We start from the raw sequence: 21,154 nt of genomic DNA, 5'->3' as shown, positions 1-21,154 counted from the left end.
CAAGTATGGGTGGTGTGGTTGTAATCCTTGGGTTGGACAGGAAGAAACGGGCAGGTATCTCTTGGGGTCTTATGGGAAAGCGGGCCTACCCCACTTGGAGAAGCTCCAGGCCAACGAAAACAATCTTAAAAAGCAAGGACGACAATATCTGAATAATGACATCTGGGGTCAATCGCATACACATGTGCACCCATGTGCACAGACAAGCAAAACAGAAGCTAGGATCTACACATGGCAGAGAACATATAGCAATTGTGTTTCAGAGCCCGAGTTACCGCAACAGAATACTTTCCAGTTCCATCCTTTTTTTCTCTACAAATTTCACGAGAGCATTTTTCTTTAGAGTGGAATGAAATTCCATTGTGTCTATGCACCACATTTTAGGTATCCACTCATCTACGGATGGCTGTCTAGGCTAATTCTATTCCCTCGCTATTGTGAATAGAGCAGTCAGACATCAGGAAATGGCTCACTCTTACTACCGCTCATTCTATTCGCTCGGCACTTGCAGCTGTGGGTTTGATAACGCCCGAGACCATCCCAACCGGTAGCACCGCTCTCTAGAGCACCACACATATCAGCTATTCTGATGTTAAATGAACAGCGATGTAATGGTGTCAATGGGGTATTTTTTCTTCTTATCCTACAGGCTTAAGGTGTGAGATAATCCTTGACCATGCTCTTGCTCTTTATGTAAAATAAATTGATACCGAAATACCTTGTCTATAATTCACTGGCAAAAACATCATTTCTACTATCCAAACATACTGTGCTAAAGACACTCGCAAAGACTTTTAAATTTGATCCATGTTGCTATCTCCCTCAGAGCGGGAGTGTAAATTCCCAATGCTAATTCTACCTACATAGTTAAGTCTAGCAATTTTCCATTCAGGTGCACCCTGTAAATAATTGCAAAGCAAACTGTCGTGAAACCATGCTGTCCACTCTGTGCCCTGCTTGACTAGCAGTAAATCCTATCTGTAGCCCACTTCACGCTGTCTTCTGGCTCTAGCACACCTCTTCTGCACCGGTGGAATCTCATCTTTGGATGCTCGCAACAGGGCTTTCCTGAGCCTTTGTGCGTCTTGTTTATATTTATTTCCACAGCGCTGTTGATCTTGTAGCTGATCAGTGTTTGCTGACCTGCTAACCTGCAATGTTATTTTGACTCAAAATTATTTTTAATTTTAAAATATATAAAAGACTTTACCAAATACCTACCAAATACCAAATTATTCATACAAGTAATATTCATAAAAATTAGCATACAAAGAATTTGGGTTTGCTCTTCCTCTTCTGCCACTCACCCGCCCCTCCCTCTCTCCTATCTTTCCCACCTCTAGTAGAACTTCCCATTTTTAATATCCTATGTGACCTTTGGCCCTCCCAACCTTTTCCAATACCTCCTGTTTTCCTGCTCCCCGGTCTCCTACCTTGCTAAGTATTCTATGCCTACCCTCATGCTTCCTTATTTACATAAACTTAAACATTAAAGTTATTACCTTCACCTAGAGATAACATGCGATTTTTGCTTTTCTGGGTCTGGGTCACCTAATTTAATATACAATTACTGCAAATTCCATAATTTCATTTTTTCAGTTACTGACTCTCAGCTCTCATCCCTGTCTTCCATATCCAAAACCGTTAAATACTCCCTACTCTTGAGCTGCCATCCCTTCTATGGACCCACCCTTCAGCACTTTGTAACATATGGTTTTTCATATATTACCTTGCAATTCCTACATTTTGGATATTAATAATATCTTTACATAAAATGGGGTAGCAACAGTCTGGTATAACCTGTTTAGGCATCTTATACATGTGAATATTTCCTATCATATAAGATTGGTTTAAGTATTAAATACTCAGTGCCGGATGTCTAGGATGATTGGCACACATCAGATGAACATAGGAAACAGTCATTACTACCTCTTAGGCTTTTTAAAAGAGAAGGAACTTTTTTATTGTTGGTTTTTATTGAGCTCTACATTTTTCCCTGCTCCTCTCCCTGACTCTCCCCTCCCCTTCAACCCTCCCCCAAGGTCCCCATGCTCCCAATTTACTCAGGAGATCTTGTCTTTTTCTACTTTCCATGTAGATTATATCTATGTAAGTCTCACTTAGTGTCCTCATTGTTGCCTAAGTTCTCTGGGATTGTGGTTTGTAGGCTGGTTTTCTTTGCTTTATAATTAAAAACCACCTACGAGTGAATACATGTGATAATTGTCTTTTTGTGTCTGGGTTACCTCACTCAAAATAATGTTTTCTAGCTCCATCCATTTTCCTGCAAAATTCAAAATGTCATTTTTTTTTTTACTGAATGCTTTGCATTCATAACTGTCTGTGCAGCAACCCTGAGTCACGTACACACAGGTTATCTCACAATACACAAAGGACTACAATCTAGTAGAAATTCTAGCAGCTATGGAAAGACATTATTTCAAGGATTAGCTAGGGTCTGTTTTGTTTTAATTATTTGCTTGCTTGCTTTGCTGTGGTTGAACCAAACCTCCGCTATTGGAAGGAATGGCTCCTGCTGACGAATGACCGCATAGGATGGGAGTTGAAAATGGTCCATCCCTCCATCCTTCGCCAAGGATATCCTTCTGTAGACCAGCTGTAAGTCTCAGGTGATGCAGAAAGCACCTTTTCTTCCAAGAAAAAGAAACCCAGCTTAGCTCCTGACTTCCTAATCATTTTCTCAGGCACACAGCTTGGGGCCTGGATCTGAGGACCAACTCACTTCTGAAGCCTCCAGGTGATACTATTGCCAGCCAGGTTGAGAGACTTCACCAAATACTTCAGTTTTTACCCTATTTTTATGTGTGATACCCAGAAGGCTGATCTCTTCTTTCCCAAGCCCAAAATATTAAATGAAAAGAAAAACATAGATGGAACACGCCAGTTATTAGACACCATATTTTTCAGCAATATTTGTACTACTCCCTATTGTTCAGAATTTAGACCATTATATATGGTATGAATGAAAACCAGTCAGATGGGAAATATTTATAAACGAATTAAGCGATACAAAACACTCCGAGGACATCCTTAGTAGGTATTAAATACTCATCACTCATGTAGCAGAATCGTTAATGATCTGTTAACCATCATTAAGCATAATATATTTAAGAAATTCTTCCAGTTATTTTTAGGGTCTGAATTACATTTAGTCTCTAATGTCATCACCATTACATAATAGAACCATGAGAAATCCACTGAGCAGTATCTGAGCCATGAACGATCAACAGACAACAAATTAATTACATGTAAAAGCATTAATGAAATGTGTAGCGATGCTTCCAGAAGCTGGAACCAGACAACACACCATTCCATTGCTGTCTGCTGCTGCGGGCTTTTCAAACTGGAGCAACGCAGTTTTCTCCTCACTATTTCAAACTTTCGTTGTATTTGCTTTACAATTTATAATTTAAATTGTGTGTCTACAGGAGATACCTAAGCAGGTCTAGGAGTCTGTGCAGGTGAGTACGGGTGCCCACAGAGGCACCATATCCCTTGGATCTAGAGCGAACGGCGTAGATGTTGAGTGATAGAAACCTAACCCAGCCTCTGAAGGAGCAGCGCTGCTTAACCACTGAGCCATCTCTCCAGTTCTAAAGAAATTACCGTTTAAAGCAAAAATCGGTTTCCAAACACATGCACAAACACATTCACACACACACAGTCTCGAAATATTACATTATAAAAATAGTTTTATTCCTCCTATGACCTCATTTGACAACACTGCTTAAATGATGATAAAAATTGACCATTGGAGATAATCTACCATTTTTTAAACTAATGTCCCCGACAGAGCTATCCAGTCACTATTGGCCTCTTCAGAACTTCCATGCCCTGACCCATTCACTTCCTCTCGAGCTAGAAAACAAGGTGAAGACCTCACCAGAAGTAGACTCCTCTATTCTCCAAACCTACTAATGGGCACGGGGTAGCCACTAATCATTTGCATGGGTAGGCTAGAACTCCTGTATCCCACTGGACTTTGATGCAATATTTCATCTGTAATCTTACCATGATTACTGGCTAAATGATAATATTTTGTGTATATTGGAGTAAATTAAGCATATTATTAAATTACTTTCACTTGTTTCTTTTTACTTTGCTTTTTGATTAGGTTTGGTAATTTATGCTCTCGAGGACTCGGTTCATTTCCTCTGAGCTGCTGGATTCATGTACATACAGATGTTCTTGGCGCTTTCTCATTATACATTTAATGACTATGAGATTTACAGTAAGACCTACTTTTCATGTCTAATATTGGTAATTTTTGTCTTCTCTCTTTTTCCTTCTTAGTCTGGCTAGAGAGGTTCATCAATTTAATTGACCTTTCCAGAGAGCTGGCTTTTGGCTTATCGATTTTTCTATTGTTTCTGTTTTCAATTGCATCGATCACTGTTTTTTGTAGTTCCTTCCATTCTGCTTGCTTTGGTTTTAATTTGCTTTTATTTCTCTAGTCTCTTAAGCTGAGATCAATTTAGGATATTTATTCTTTACTAGATAAGCATTTAACATACTAAAATTTACACATGCCCCCTCAACATGTTGAATTACAAATGAAGCTTGCCTTTGCAGTTCCCATTATATATTCCCATTTATCTCTGCTCTAGGAAGTGTGCCGCTCTAGCAAAGCATTTTCTCTTCAACACATTAATAAAAGTTTAATGGCTGATGGGACCACTGGACCAAAAACACTCAGGCACTCAGAGAGCAGTGAGCAATAGCCTTGGGTCGTTTGCATTCCTCAGTTCCAATTACGGAAAACTCAGGGTGTGTTTGAGTTGACTCGAGGGAAAACATACATTCTATGAAATTGAATTTGAGGTATCCGATTCTTCTGTTCCCTGTCTAAGGACAGGGCATTCGACTTTCTTCTGAGACAATTCAATTGCCATCCATATGATGAGTCACCGAGTCACCTTCTTTGATGTCTACCTTTCCTAGCTCAACTTAGTGGCAGAGGTGGATAGTGGGGGCTGAAAAGCCAGGGTTCTACTTTCCCCATTGGGCCATGCTCTCCCAACCACTGTCTTCCCCCAGTAAGTGGAGAGGTCAGAGGGAGGGGAGAAGGAGGGCGTGATAAAACAACTACTTTTTTATTTGTTTGGTTCGTTTGTTTTTGGGTTTGTTTTTGGTTTGGGGGGTTTTGTTTGTTTGTTTGTTTATGTTTGTTTTTTCAAGACAGGGTTTCTCTGTGTAAAAATAGTCCTGGTTGTCCTGGAACTCACTCTGTAGACCAGGCTGACCTTAAACTCACTGAGATCCACCTGCCTTGCCTCCCAAGTGCTGGGATTAGTGTGCACCACCAACACCTGGCCACTTACTTGTTTTTTAACTGATTCCAAGTTCCAGCAAGTAAGAAAGAACACCCTCCATATTGTTTCCACTAACATGTTTTTTAATTTCCTGATGAATGAACTTTTGCCAGGAATTCTGAGGAGTGAGCAGGTAGGCCGCTTTGGGAAAGAGATTAGAATTTCACACACCACCATGCTACAGTACAGAGACTGGGAGGTAGGGGTCACAGTTCACCTTAGTCTCCTAATGACTGACAAGACAGATTTCTTATATAATGAGAAAGCAAGTCCCTTTAAGAAACCTTGAGCTTTGTACGTTTAGACATTATTACATAATTGCATTACATAAAGGCAAAGACGCATTTGGGCTAACACAAACTAGGCATGCACTGTAAGGGACTTAAAATAGAGAAAAGAATTTCTTCATTTTCAGTTAAGTAGAATGCATAGCTATGTCTTCTTCTAACCAGAAGGACCTGTCAGCTTCTAGCTAGAGTTTGACAGGCACATTGCTAACTGTCATCTACACTGCAAATACTTTTTTTGCCCACTCCATGGTTTGCCCTTAAATTTCCATCTGGATCACTCCTATTTACTTCCTAGGCAGTATCAACCACCTTCTCCATCACAGTTGTGTGATTTAGCAGACAGCATTAATCCTTCTTCCTCATACAGTATCTTGTACATATCTCTGTATGTGAAGTTATGATATAACTCTCCTTCTCCTGATCCAGAAGCTGTAGTGGGATGTACATCAAACAGCCGAGAATCATCACAGATATTGTCTTTGGATGCCTGTTCACTCGTCCAATTTTTAAGAAATGAGTGACACACCTCAGAAGTGCCATTTACCCCATTACTTATGCCAGCCTCCCTTTTAGAGAGATGCAGTTCTATTTCTCAACTCCTTCCCCATAAACGTTCTCATTTTTCTCTGTTGTAATTATTCACACATGAGTGCTCCCTTCATTGTCCTTAGAGGATGTGACAGTTGCTGGTGGCCTCTGCCCTCATTCTCTGTGGCTCTACCACAAGTCGCCCCATATTCAGGTTGCCTGAAGCAGTCATTTCTTTTGCCCAGCGAGGGAAGGAGATGAGGAAGGCATTCTGGACTCCACACGGGCAAGGTGGGGTCTCTACTGAGGCTAGAGGGTCTCCTCCCAAAGTAGTTCCCTCACAGACTGGCAAGCTGCTTACCCGTCAGCTGGGATATCAGCAGACCTGATGCCCAGGAACCCAGGGGCATCTCCGTTCGGGGCTTCTACTGCTGCTGGGATTTCTCACCTGTGGCAAGTGTCACAGTTCTAAGTCATGGAGCCAAGGCCAAGAGTAGCCAGTCTCTTGAAGCTGGGACCCACACAACAATCCAGCTTCATTCATGCTTCATTCTGTTTGCCAAAGCAGGGAGGAAGTCTGGGTCCTCTGGAGAGGAGGGACATAGACCTTCATTCTTCATCAGAGGAGGGCCAAAGACTCGAAAGCACCTATAATCTCCCAGAATCATGCTGTGTTCTAGATCATTCCAGATTCGCAGAAGGGATGCCAGTATCCGCTGCACCCTGTCACAGTCTGTCCCCTGCAGAAATGAGGATGCCTTTCTGTCTTACTGAGTCAGGGCCGCTTGATTTCCCAGGATACGCAGGTGTAGAGATACACATGTCATGTGACTCGTGATCCCCACAGGAACTTCAGCTTTGCCCAAGGAGCCCAGTGTTTACTCCTGAACCAAGAGCTAAGAATCTTCCATCTCTGTGCCCACATAATTGTCTCCATCTGTTGTGGAAAATTATTTTAAGATGTGCTACATTTGTTTGTGCTGTGGAATGTTTGTTTAATTGATGCAAAGGTCTGTTGCACTGTTTTTTTTTTTTTGTAGCATCTGTTTAACTCTGTGAAGCTGTGTTACTTTGCCTGTCTAAAACACCTGATTGGTCTAATAAAGAGCTGAATGGCCAAGAGCAAGGTAGGAGGAAGGATGAGTAGGGCTGGCAGAGAGTAAACAGCAGAAAAAATCTGGGGAGAGACAGGGGAGTGAGAACTCCAGGGGCCAGCCACCCAGCTACACAGCCAGCCACGGGAAGTAAAGAACGGTATATAGAATAGAGAAAGATAAAAGTCCAGAGGCAAAAGGCAGATGGGATCATTTAAGTTAAGAAAAGTTAACTAGAAACAAGCCAAGCTACGGCTTGACATTCATAAGTAAGAATAAGCCTCTATATGATTTATTTGGGAACTGGGAGGCAGCCCCCCCCAAGAGTACGCACCAAAGAGCCAAATGAGTGAGAGTAAAAAACAACCAACAACACCCATCTATGCTTTATGTGCCTTTAAAAATGAGCTTGCGTCAATATTTCATCAATAATGGACACTTTTTGTTGTTGTTCTTTTTCAAGACAGGGTTTCTCTGTAGCTTTGAAGCCTGTCCTGGAACTAGCTCTTGTAGACCAGGCTGGCCTCGAACTCACAGAGACCCGCCTGCCTCTGCCTCCCGAGTGCTGGGATTAAAGGCGTGTGCCACCACCTGGCCTGGCTTAATAGACACTTTCAAAGTCTGTTTCATGGGAACAAATCGTGGACTTTCTGGAATCCACTAAATTAACGTTTCTGCTATGGCTTGATTGCGTTCCCTCAGATTCACCTGTTAGCACAAACCTCCATGCAGTGGTATTAGGAACTGGGCCCTTTTAGAAAAGGCTAGGTCACGGGATCTCTGCTCTACACATGAATTAATACCAGTACCTGTAAGGGAGCTTGAAGGGGAGACAATTTATTGCTATCTGCCTTCTTTCCATCTCTCCGTGAAGACACCACACTCTTGTCCCTCGCATGGGGCTGCCATAAGGCACAATATAGGAAACAGAACTCAGGCTCCCTTCAGCTGTGACACATAAGTGTCTGCTCTTTCTAAACTACTCTGTCCGTGGTCACAAATGAGCAAAGATAACCTCTCACTTCCACTTATAAGAGCATCTTTTCCCCAGATTATCCACGCACTTTCTAGCTCGAAAGAACGCCATTCAAAACGAGCCTCCTACGTCACTCTGCCGCACACGCTGGTCACTGGAACAGACTATCTAGAAGAGGAAACAACCTGCCAACTAGAATACCGTCCATGACACATGAAAATTTAAATGTTCCATGGTTGCCAGAATTTTTGTTGGTGTATTTTAGTAGAGAAGTTTCTCAATAGCAAAGCTTAAAAGAAGTTCTCCATAATTTCTGCTCGGCCCCTACCTTATCTCAGCGGCCTCATTCAAAATGATCACTAAAAAAATTCATCAGATGATTTCCATGACTGGCACTCCAAGGCACAAGTCCACTTACCCTCTCCCTGTCATGCTCCATACTGATCGGGAAGCTGACAGTAGGACCGGGGACGGATCAGGGTGTTTACTCTCATTAATGGTAAAGAGGAATCCAAAGCTCTGGAACCATGCAAACCAGACTGTTCTAGCTTTCTTCCCCCATTTCCAGAATCTGGTCCCCACCTTGGTGCCTGCCTGAAAGAAGAACTAGATTTGGGGACATGGCTGTCACAGAGAGAACTGTGGTCTGCATCTACCAGGTGGGGATATCTGGTTCGCTCAGCAGAAGCAGAGAGAGGAGAGAGCTTGCAGTCCACAGAGGGCACCACAAAGAACCCTTCATTCCCCAGTGGTGGCCGCTCCTCGCTCCCGGTCTCTCCAGTCAGGCCGCACATTATCCTCACTTCTGCTAGAACATGAGGTAGAAAGATGGAGGGAAGTTTTCCTAACCTTAGAAGCTGCTTTTCAGAATTCCAGACTGGATAGGGGACCAGCCATGATCCAGGAACTTTGGCAGAAGCCTAGGACTGGTGAACTCCTGGGAAGGCTGGTTCTCACACTAGCTAAGGAAGTAGAAACAGCAGCGACCGGGTACATGGATTAAATGAGAGGTAAAGTCAACCGAACCAAAAGCAAACACTCTTCTTTCTTACATGTCTTTTTATCTGGGTTGCTACTAGGAGACACCATCCACATTTAGGGTGGGCCTTCCTACATCCACATTGATTAAGGCAATCAAGGCAGTGCCCCACAAACACCCTCCCCCACCCCCACACACCCACCTGATGGAGACAATCCTTGAGGTGAGGTTCGCTGCTCAGGTCGTTCTGTGTTGTGGCAAGCTGACATTGAAAACCATTGTGCCACCCAAACTTACTATTTCCTACCAGGGAAATATTTTAGTGCTTCCTCAAAAAACTAAGCGTGGAAATGCCAAAAAAATCCAGTAACTGCGCTGCGTCACGTGGACCAGAAAGATCTAGAGTTAGATGTCCAAGCAGATACTTCCGTGCCAGTCTTGATAGCAGCACAATTTACAAAAGCCAGAGTGGAAACAATCCAAGCGCCCAGAGACAGGTGACTGAACAAAACGCTCTCCAAGCTGAGCATCTTTCATCCAAAAATCTGAAATCAAAAGTACTCCAAAATTTGGGGCTGGAGAAGGAGCTCAGTGGGAGAAGTGCCTGCTTGAAGATCTGAGTCCAAAGCTCCAGGACCCGTATGAAAGCCAAGCACAGTGACCCATGTTTGTACCTCCAGTGCCGGGAGGCAGACACAGGTGGGCCCCTAGACTCACTGGCCCATCATCCTTGGCAAATCTGAGCTGCCGGGCGAGTGAGAGACCCTGTTTGAAAACTAACACAGAGAGCACTGGCGGAAGACGCTTGATCTCAACCTCGGGCTTCCACGTGCACGCAGAATGTATGAGTATACACACACAGGTGCGCGCACATACACACACGCAGGCACGCAGGCACGCACCCACACACGCGTGCGCGCACGCGCACACACACATACACAAAGTATTAGTTTGCTTTCTGTCACTGTGATAAACACCGTAAGCAGCTTTGGGGAGGAAAGGTTTTGTTTGGCTTATTGGTCACCGTCTGCAATTGAAGGAAGCCATGGAAAGTAATCAAGTCACGAGCTGGAGGCAGGAAGTAATTGAGAGACCACAGAGGAGCCCTGCTTAGCAACTGACTCCTCTTACCAACTGGCTCCTTGTGGTTTGCTCATCCTGCTTTTCTCAGAGTCCAAGAACCACCTTCCCAGGAAAGGGCCCGCCCACATGCTAGGCCCTCCCATGTCAGTCATTAATCAAGACAGAGGCCCACAGACGTGCCTATGTGCCTACGTGTCAACGTGTCAATGTGATTGAGGCGGTTTCCTGGTTGAACTTCTCTCTTTCCGGATGATTCTAGTTTGTGTCAAGTTGACAACAAAACCAAGCAGTACACACACTATTCCAGAATCTAAAACCTGTGTGCACAACCATGTCACAATGGATGGAAAATTCCATACCTGAACTCAGGCCATAGGCTACAGTCAAAATGCAGGCATAATGAAAACACCAAACTTATCTTTATTCTCTATGTATAAGCTGTATCTGAAATAAATGAATTTTGTATATTTACTAGGGTTCAATGCTCAAGATATCTCATTGTACATATACAAATATTCCAAAATTCAAAAAATTGAAAAGCTGTAATATTTCTGGTCCAAGCATTTCAGATAAGGGATATGCAACCATTACAATTTGTGTTATCATACATTCATTCTTTGTTATCCATTATTCAAAAAGTGAGATTCTTGTACAAAATACAAACAAATACTATATAAGAAAACAAGCCGGGCATTAAAAAGTCAAATATATTATTCCATTTATATGTGGGGTCTAGAACAGGCAAATATATAGAGAAAGCAGACAACACTGGAAGTAGAGATAATAATGGGAGTTCTTAGGAGCTATAGAGTTTCTGCTTGGTGTGATTAATTTTTTAAAAACATACACAGTTGACGGTTATATGATGTGAATGTAATCAATGCTGCTGAATTGTACACAGAGAAGTGGCTAAGACAGCAAACTTTATGGTACTCATATTTTGATGCATAAGACACGATTTTAAATGCATTTTGAGCAAATACTGCAGCTTAATTGAAGTCATTCACACTTTCCCTTGTTTATGACAAATTTTGATGTGAGAATTTTGACATTACTATTCATACGTTCTACACACAGCATGCCTGTTTCTAAGTCAGTCATCAGAAATAGGATAAACATTAGCCACACTGGGTCAGACATGGCATCTGAAGCAGGAAACCACTAGACTTCAGAGAGTCAAGTAAGAGGTAAAGTAGGTGGTTTATAATCTCTCCGAAGGGTCATTCCTCTGTGAAGGCTAATGTCATCTGCCGGTAACCAGGGGCGAATGCCCAAGAGCATCTTGGCACATAGCCAACTCCTTTGGTCGCTAGAGATGCAGTTAAAAGACAGACTCTGAGGACAGAAACACCCTAAGCAGCATCTCAAAGATTCCTCCATGTCTTTATTTCTGTCTCCAACTACTCTGTGCCTAACTGGGGTCTTGGCCTGGGTGAAGTCCTCCCTTCCTCCTTCCTGGATGTCTTCTTTCTCATTGGAAAGAAGTTAGCACAGTGTGGGAACCCAGAAGCCTCTGGGACTTAAACCTATTTCCACATGATTGTTTTCACCACTGAAACCGGAATGGTTTTTTCCCTCTGGATGCTCTAGTGGGATGGTTAAGTACATAGCTGAAGGCGAAATCAAATCCCTAGGGGCGCAGACATCGCCAGCATTAGGAACACTTAGGAAAACCATGTGTTCCCAGCATTTCCCCCTTATTCTTCATTTTGAGGGTTGGAGATTTGTTCAGGGGAAGGCACAAAATGGCTTTCGTATTAAATGTTCGTTCACATTAGTCTGATCTATTCATCATTAGCATAATAATCAGGCCACTTTCTCCCTTAAAGACAGCACGCACTTCCGGATGGCGTTACATCTGTCTTCTCAGATTTTGTTTCTGCCAGTGAAGGTAGCTGTCATTACCTACTTCTCCAAACATATACCCTTATCCTAGCAAGGCGAGTATCACAATCAACCAGAAAGTCGTCCACTTTTGACTCCAAGAACCCCCTTCCGGAATATTTTTCTCTCTAATTGGAACACGCCACAGGGTTCTATACACTGAGAAAGGCCTAGAATGAACACTAGATATTAAATATGATTGGCTTCCTGAACTACCAACATCCTTTTCCTTTGAAAACCTCATATTACAATTAACTTGAGACCAACAATTTTCTGCCCCAGGTTAAGTTGTGACAACCCTGATAGCGAAGGAAGTGGCAAATTAGTTGGGATCCTGTTGAGAGATTCAATTACCATTATTTCTAAGTTGGCACATTTGAGACAGACTCCAAATTTCTTGATTACTCCCCACCCCCATCTCTTTTATACAAACATTAAATAAAAATTTTAAATCCCAGTACAGTTTGAAGGACAGACCTGATAATTAAACCCCTTGGGGGCCGAGCTGATTAGGTTAATAGCAGACAACAGATGGGTAAGGAAGGCTGTGAGATGGGGCTGGATAGAAGCGTAGGTGAAGCCAGGGTGTGTTTTCACCCGCGAGCCTGTGTTTTAGATCCCTTTGCAGGGAGGTTGAAAATGACTCCCAGTTCCGTGGCACACAACGGTAAAATCCAGCGGACCTGAGTCTCTGATCTCCTCTCTCTTTACCATGCAGACAAAAAGCCTGAAGTCCAGAAGACTTAAATAGCTTGTGACAGCCTGAAGTCTGGCTTAAAAGAACCAGGCATAGCCGGGCGGTGGTGGCGCACGCCTTTAATCCCAGCACTCGGGAGGCAGAGACAGGCGGATCTCTGTGAGTTCGAGGCCAGCCTGGTCTACAAGAGCTAGTTCCAGGCCAGGCATTTAGAATCCAGAGCCCTAAGTGTCCTGTAAGCAGATAAAGCCTGTTAAACAGAAGCCCCTTTTCCAGCAGAGCCCCAGGATAGACTCAGATACAGAAGTAAGAGCATGGAGCTGGGGAGGGCCACATTGTTCCACCTGAGAAACAGTGCCTTCTAGTGTTTTCTCAAAGATATGCGAGAAGAAAAGCCCACAGCCCCAGAGGCCCCATCTGCTGAGAGCCACCGTCTGTGATTCATCAGAGAACAGAAAATACCAGGCAGTGTGAGTTAGTGGGAACTGAGAAAGGAATGTAGTTTTAGGTCCAGATCAGCTCCCACAAAAGTTGACAGGTGCATAGAAAGGAGAGGGGGGACCCACAGACCACAAGAAAGCAAATCTCAGGAGTGGACCGGGAACAGTATTTGGTTTCTGTGGTTCACAGAGCAATAGGTTCAAGAATGTGTTGAAGGGTTTCTTTGGCAACAGGAAGACTTTGAATTGTTTGTTGAGTTACATTAGACTGGGACACAAGGAAAAGCCAGGTCTTTGGGTTCCTGGTCCAGCACGCTTTCCCATCACAATGGCGCTTTGTTTCGGGGATGTTGCTTTTCAATACACACAAGACTTCCTGATGGCCAGGGCTTGCTACCTTGAGTGACAACTCAGATCCCAGACACCAGAGCAAGGGGCTGTCACACAAGGGAGTGAGCATCAGCGTTTCAAGGCTGTCTTCTTCAGGACTGACTTGTCCCTCGCCCTCTCAGTCAGTTTTTTCCTAGTCTGTAAACTAGACGCAGGTTAGACCTGCCTCTGAATTAGACACCAAGTGTGTGCTGCGGCCCTAGAGACACGAAAAAGCCAGTCTAACGTCACAGAACATCCTGACCATCTCAGCACTCAGAGCCTTCACCAAGCCTCTTTGATCCTCAGAAAGGCATCTATTCGCTTGCCTGTGAGGCTCACGATGCAGAGAGTGGCTGCATCATACTGCCCAGTTCAGAGGAGGCCAGCGTGGATCCCACCGCTCTGCCTGCCGTTGTCATGGCAATGTTATGGATGTTTCTCTTTCAGTTTGGGTCCTCTAAGAGCTTCCCCCAGATCATGAAGGAAACGCCGAGATCTGGAACCTCGTGGTACATGACGTCTGCCATCCAGAGAAGGGGCGCCATCTACTCTCTGTCTACTCTCTCTCTCTCTCTCTCTCTCTCTCTCTCTCTCTCTCTCTCTCTCATGGAGTTGGCTCCTTGTACATACGCTGCCTGAGTTTAGAGTGTTGTGGGGCTGCCCTCACCCCTGTGCCTGCTACCACCCAAGGCAGCCAGATGTTACACAGAATGAAAACCACAGGGTCAGCTTTTTGAACGAGGGGCTGCACGTTTTCATTTTGCACTGAACCTCACAAATTATTGCCCTGACTTGGCAATCACAGATCAGTGTTAATTTTTATATTCTTCACTAACTACAATGTGTCGGGTCTGATTTTATTAACTATGTCATCTGGTTTCAAGAACTCCTAATACTAAGCATAAAATCAAGTGGGTTTTTTTTTTTATGATTTCTCTAAATGATTCTTACCAGAAAGTTACATTAGTAACAGAAAGCTCTGATGTATACGGGGAACTTAATGCAATGAATACTAAGGTAGGAATTTGTTTTCATTGAGGCAGTTAATGTAGGGGATATCACTAAATTCTTCACAGTGAAAATACTGTCCCTCTCAATTTTCTATTACATCAGGGCAAGTTAAAAAAATATATAACTTGTTTTTTATTTTGTTGTAAATGTCTGCCTGCCTGTCTATGTGTGTGTTCTTGCGGAGGCCAGGGAACAATGCAGGTGCCATCATCAGGAGTACCGCCCACCTCTTTTGAGACAGCATCTCCCAATGACAAGTAGTTTACCAATTGGGCTGGGCTGGCTGATCAGCAAACTTTGGGGATCCTCCCATTTCCTGTGCTACCATGCCGGGAATTTTTCCATGAGCTCCAGGGATCCCACCTAGGCCCTTATGTTTGCAAAGCAACCAATGGACCAACTGAGCTGTTTTTTTCCAGCCCTTGTTGCCTCTTCCCTGTGCCTATGCCGATCATTAGCAACAGCAGCATCCTTGCCATTATCTATCGGCATTGGATTAAAACCACCGAAGCCGGTCACAGCAGTGGGATCCGGAGCAAGGTGAGGCTTGGCATCACCTTCCTGTGTAGGTTTGGTTACCTTTGCTTCACACTTGAGACTCTTACCTTAAGCTTGGCCAGGAGAAGCTCATGGTCACGAAGCAGTTTCTTGGTTTCATCTTGACTGCTCCCTATTTCTAGAAGATTGGGCTGTGACTCAGTCAGCTGGAGTTGTACCCATTCACCACACTAAAAAATAAAATAAAATAAGTGAAATGGATGTTTATCCTTTCTTGCCCTTCTCCTTTTTCCATTTTTTAAAATTTTAATTTCTAGTTACACCAAGCATATTTCCTCCTCCCATAGACATGGGCTAACACGTTGGACACAATAGCTCTAACACAAGCCCATGCTCTGTCTTCTTTCACTCTTAGAACAAATTCTCTCAGGGAGTGTGGGTCTGAATTCCTCAAGTTCTCGAGTGAGAAATGTGTGCCTTAGATGATGTCCTCTTCACCATCTCTACGTCACTGAATACATTCACACAAAGCAACTCTCGACAGTTGAAAATTAGTGACACTTCACGCAGGCAAAGTGAGGTAGGACCTTCACTGGCCTCAGCCTTTCTCCTCCGTCAACACGGTCTTTGCTGCCTGAAGAGGCTAAAGCTCATTTCATTTGGAGATGGCTGTAGAGTAAGGGAGCCGGAGAGAGGACCATGAATGGCCATTCTGAGAGACAGAATCTGGGTAAAAAGACTTTCCCATACAATTTATAAAGTTTGTATTCTTTGTACCTCTGACCACCCTGCAGGTTATTCCCTAAATGCCATGACTCTTTTACTCAAAGAGTATCTTAAGCTTGAGGAAAAGTGATGTTGACTTAAAAAAAAAAAATCATAGATTTGTCTCCTGTTCCTCCCTGCTGGAATCTGTGAGTTGCCCAAAGCATCATTAAATCGTGTGCAATCCATCAGTTTTCATTGGTACAGCTTTGATGCCCTGGCATTCCCACCCACACCTCTATAGAGGAGAGGGCAGGGAGTCACACCTCTGCAGAGGAGAGGGCGGGGAGTCACACCTCTGCAGAGAGAAGTCACACCTCTGCAGAGAAGAGAGTGGGGAGTCCCTGAGGTCTGGCATTTTGTGCAGGAAGCTCCCAGCACTGGGAACTTGGCCTTAAGCAGAACCCTGCATTCCACTGCTCAACATCAAATTCTGTTTTCCTTCTACAAATTTTTCATACTACTATAAAATTTGCAGCAATTAAATTAAATGGGCCTTGTCGCCAGTTTTTCTCCCCCTTTTGGCCAGGTTAGCATCCATTAAACATGAATTCTTTAGGTGGCAAATTGTCTAAAGAGCAAACTTATATTTCAGAGGCTCTTGCATGATTTCATTCAAAGGGGACAAAATGATGGAAGTCTTCCACACCCCAAAGATGTGTGGCCATCTTGCAAACAGCTAAACACAAAACATACAGTTAAGCCCCAAGTGGCTGCATGTTCCTGATCTCAAGAGTCAGTTTGATATACAGCCTGTGGCAGGGTCTCCATCACCCTACAGTGGAGAAGTATTTAAGGCTGCCTGTACCAGTGGGAACAGTTCTGGGAGGCACTGGCAAGAGCCTCTTAGTGTTTCCACTTCTCTGTCCTGCCAAGGCAGTGCTCCCCTCTGACCTGCCCCCTCCATCACATCCACGCAAAAATAACAGACTGCCCTGGCCCACCCGACTCTTCACCTGAAGTTCCAGAGCCTCTGTGACATGTGCCTTGCCTTTAAGGGCCAAACTGAAAGTACACCATAAAGTTTGTTTTAAGTCGTTGTAGATACTTAGTACGCTGAAAAGCAAACTGGCAACTTGTTGAAACTTGCCAGTCCTCTGACACTGGTTTACGTGATTAAAATCACTTATTATTTAGTATCTGTTCTGTGCTGTGTCCTGTGAACATGTGCATTATCTTTTAGGACTCTCAGCACACACAAAGAGCCCCCCCCCCCCCCCCGCCAGAGCCACACAGAGAAAAGAAAGCTAGCTGTGCACTTACCTTGACAAGGGCTATCACGATTTTGGAGTTCCCAGCTTGCACGGCTACAGAGCTGATGGTGGTGGTGGAAACACCCGCATGGGGACTTTCTTTGCAGGACATGGCACTTTAGAAGGAAGATTTAAACCTGGGGCACCGTTGATAGGGATGCGTGTCTGTTGGTCATGTTAGAAGGCATCCACAGGGCTACCGGACTCATTCGGGGAATGCTCTCGGCTCACACTGATTGCCCGGCCAAAAGGAAAGAACAGGAAGTTAAAAATAGACAGCCCCATTGAGCTTATCGAGAGGGAGGGGGAGGAGGGTGGAGGAGAGAGAGAGAGAGAGAGAGAGAGAGAGAGAGAGAGAGAGAGAGAGAGAGAGGAGCCAGCCACACCCCTAGTATGGTAACAGTAAGTGCCTGTTATTTTTGCCATTATCTGAAACTCGAGGGACAGCCTTGAGCTCTCTGCCTATCAGCTGATGTCCGATAGCTAATGGAAAAAAAAAAATACATCCTGACAGCCCGAATTGAAACTAAACAGTTGTTAACTGTGGACTTTGAAACCAGAAAGTTGGTGACCTGAATATCAATCTTTTCAAGTCTAATTCATATAAAGAAAACTTCCAAAAATGATCCTTTTTGTTGGGGGGCGGGTTTAAGTCACAAAGTTGATCAAAAATATTTTTAGATTAATCTGTTTTTCTAAAACTTAATGAACTTTGCCAAATGAAGTTTGTGGAATGGTCACATTTTCTAAGAACTTCTTAGGAGTATTTTAAAACATTTCACCCAGCATTTATTAATAAATACACATCTTCCCAGTATTTCTTCATGATGGTTTTCTGAGCAACATTTTTGAGCTCAGCAGCAATCAGCAACTAGGAAGCTTAGTACTTTGTTGTTAACTTTTAACTGTAGTAAGAGATGTACTTTTGCTTGTTTGTTTGAAGGTGAATGTTTTGTTTCTTTCTTTCTTTTCTTTTCTTCTTTTAAATCCTCATTTCTACCTGGAGCAAAAGAAGTTGCAGCCAGCTTTAAATCAGAGTCAGGCTCCCAGATTAATCCTTCTGCCAGAAGCTCTGCCTGTGTCAGAAGTTGTCTCTGGTATTAAGCAGCAGCTGTTGGATCCCCGTCAAAGAACAGCTGAAAATAACACTGAAGCTTAGGTCGGAGGTGAGAGGTCAGAGGCAAACACATCAGAGACACTAATTCCAAGGCAGCTGCAACCACTGGAGATCTCTGGGGTAAAAGACAAAACGGGGGACAGAGCAACAAACAGAGCCAAAGCAACCTGCTCCCTGTGTAAGCCCCTCCCTCGGCTCTGTGTGAAAGCAGGTTAGAGTCGGGGCTGAGGCTCAGAGGTCTGAGTAAGCGCTATCGCTTTCTTTTGCTACGGTTTATGAAAATATTCTTGAACTGAAATGTGTGGGAATATGCATACATGTTTATGTGGGGGCCACTGTTTATTCTGAGAGCATGCCATAGTTGCTGTGCAAATCGTATGCCCTGGACCCAGGGCTTCTGTGCTCAATGTCTGCCTGCTGTACCGATGAAACGGGAACCACACCAAGATCCCGTTTCCTAGACTGAACAAACTTCACCGGACACCGTGAAGGGAGCAGCAGGAGCGAGCTCTGGCCAGCAGATGGAAGATACTTGACAGTGTGGGAAATGTTCAGAGTGGCTTTATTTTTTGACAGGGCTGAAGAGCTTGTGGGGGGAAAAACACTTTAACGGTGTCTTCCACTGAACCAGTATGTAATCGGGCTGTACAAACAAAACAATTTAATTGCAACCAGCTTTCGGCCCTAACAACCAACATCCAGGATGGCCATATCCTAAACTAAGTGCACAGTGGGTATTGCTTAAGTCCGTATCCGTCTTGCCAACCAGAACAGCAAACATCAACCTGCACGCAAACAGCATACTTTCACCCTAAGTTAACCCCGGGACTGGAAACTGCACGGTTCACAAGTTGCATAAAGGCCCTCGAGTGTGGAAGGGAATTTGGGGCAGCAGGCTACAAAGACTATGGCTAAATTAGCCATTCCATTCACAAAGCTTCACTCAGGATGGAAGAGTGTGTCAGGGGTACAGGACAGCACAGGAACTGGAAAATGGCAGCCAGTTAGACAGAAAGGAGGGAGAGAAGGAAAGAAGAGCACAGGGCCAAAAGGCTAGTTAAATCCAAGGCTTAAGGGCAAGGGGAATTAGAAATAGGACTTTGTTAAAAGATTAATCCAGCTACTCAGCAACATACTGTGTGTGTGGATGACCTTTTTCTTAATTAGATGGAGCAGGTCCAGAGGATTTCATGAAAAAAAAAAGTTCTCTGCTTTGGTGGACGTGAGCATTAAGTCAAATTGTATGCATGCATGCATTACTAATTCTTACTCAGATTCTTGGCTTTAAAACTTGCAAAAGATCTAGGCGGTGGTGGCGGTGCACACTTTTAATCCCAGCACTCCAAAAGCAGAGGCAGGCGGATCTCTGAGTTTGAGGCTGGCTTGATCTACAGAGCGAGTTCAGGATAGCTAGGGCTACACAGAGAAGCCCTGTTTTGGGAAAACAAGCAAACAGACAAACAAAAGCAAACACACTAAATCTTGGCAAAGACCTGAATCGTTACCATTTTCCTTTTTTGCTTTCTTTCAACTCCACCCCCGCAGTAACTCAGTTCTCTCACAGAAACCCCTGCCATCAAGGTCTCTTTTCTGCCAAAGCTGTGGTCTTCATCTAGAATAACGCCTAGTGAGCAGCCTGTCATTAACTCCAGCACGTGTCTGGAGAAGAGTTAGTAAGAAATACATTGAGCTACAGAGATCGCTACATTGCGCTCAGGTGCATTTTATTCATATTAAAGTGGTAAAAGCCTTTGAGTTACAGCTTGTTTCTACTCCGCATCATCACACACAAAACAAGCCAGACCAAGAGAGACCCTCACAGGCACTCCCCTGCCTTGGGAGGTTAGCGGCGGCCTGGCAGAAGTGGCTACACCTTCTCTGTTCATCCCTCTGGGAAATGGCTGCTTTTATATAAACTGAATTTCAGTGGAATGTCCTCTATGGGGAATCATAAAGCTATGGCTGAATTTGATAGAGTTTCAAATCGGGTTCTTAAAGCAATAGACAGAGCTCGTATTTGTGAGCCTTTCTGTGTGGCTGTTTTCAGCTCTATCTGTGGGCATGCTGAGCAAACAGTTTCTTCCCTGCTATATATACACAAAGAGGGGGCCCCTTTTCTTCCACATGGAGTACCAGGCTTTTGTCCCGGTACGATTGTTGGCTTTTTGACTTTACCAAGACAAATTACAAAACCCCAGTATAAATAATCCAGAATGAGTCTATTATGGTCCTGGCATTTGCAGCCTTCTCATCGGCAACTTCTCCACACGTAAGCTCATGTCTTCATTCAGCATGGAGGACTCAGGACTACAAATACTATTCTAGACATTGGGCAAAAGCAGAACAAGGTTAATCCGCAATGGAGTCTGACCTCTGGACAGGGGGTGGAGACATGACCAAATACATGGCAAAGATGCAAACAGAATAGCTATGGTAGATGGATGGACAGATAGACGACAGACAGACAGAGCATCCGCATGTAACGAGAACTACAAAGGAACACACAGCCAGGGTGAAGAAAGAATAATCAGGGAAAGAGGATGCTCTTTTGAGGAGGCTCAGTACAGCTCTAATAGGTGAGATTTGAGTAGAGACTTGGATTAAGTAGAAAGAACAAGGCACGCAGCTATCTCGTGGAAAGAATATTCCAGGCAGCTGGGGCACGCCTTTATTCTTGAAAAGCATCCGATCAATTGCTGAGCTAAATGAGGACAGAGAAGAAGACAGAACATGAGACACGGCTGGCTGGTTCGCACAAACCCTCTCAGTAAGCCACTGGGTTCTGCCTTGCCGGGATGACCCTGGTTTACACCTGGTCTGCCATAATGACTCTT

General features: G+C 44.0%; 1 protein-coding gene across 3 annotated transcripts in view; it reads right to left on the bottom strand.

Annotated features, from left to right (window-relative positions):
• The window catches only part of Ccdc141 (coiled-coil domain containing 141), a 141,885-nt gene extending 124,232 nt beyond the window's left edge, over positions 1 to 17,653 (bottom strand). For all 3 annotated transcript variants that reach the window (XM_075984793.1, XM_075984791.1, XM_075984792.1), the window contains exons 1-2: positions 17,214 to 17,653; positions 15,293 to 15,415 (exon numbers count right to left, since the gene is read on the bottom strand). In XM_075984793.1, coding sequence (XP_075840908.1) covers positions 15,293 to 15,415; positions 17,214 to 17,315 — 225 coding nt within the window. In that variant the 5' untranslated portion in view covers positions 17,316 to 17,653. The remainder of the gene's footprint in view (positions 1 to 15,292; positions 15,416 to 17,213) is intronic.
• Positions 17,654 to 21,154: the final 3,501 nt, after the last annotated feature.

Source organism: Microtus pennsylvanicus, chromosome 9, assembly GCF_037038515.1.
Source record: "Microtus pennsylvanicus isolate mMicPen1 chromosome 9, mMicPen1.hap1, whole genome shotgun sequence".
Lineage (NCBI taxonomy): Eukaryota > Metazoa > Chordata > Mammalia > Rodentia > Cricetidae > Microtus > Microtus pennsylvanicus.
Note: the sequence above shows the minus strand (reverse complement) of the source record. Positions and strands in the feature narration are given on the sequence as shown.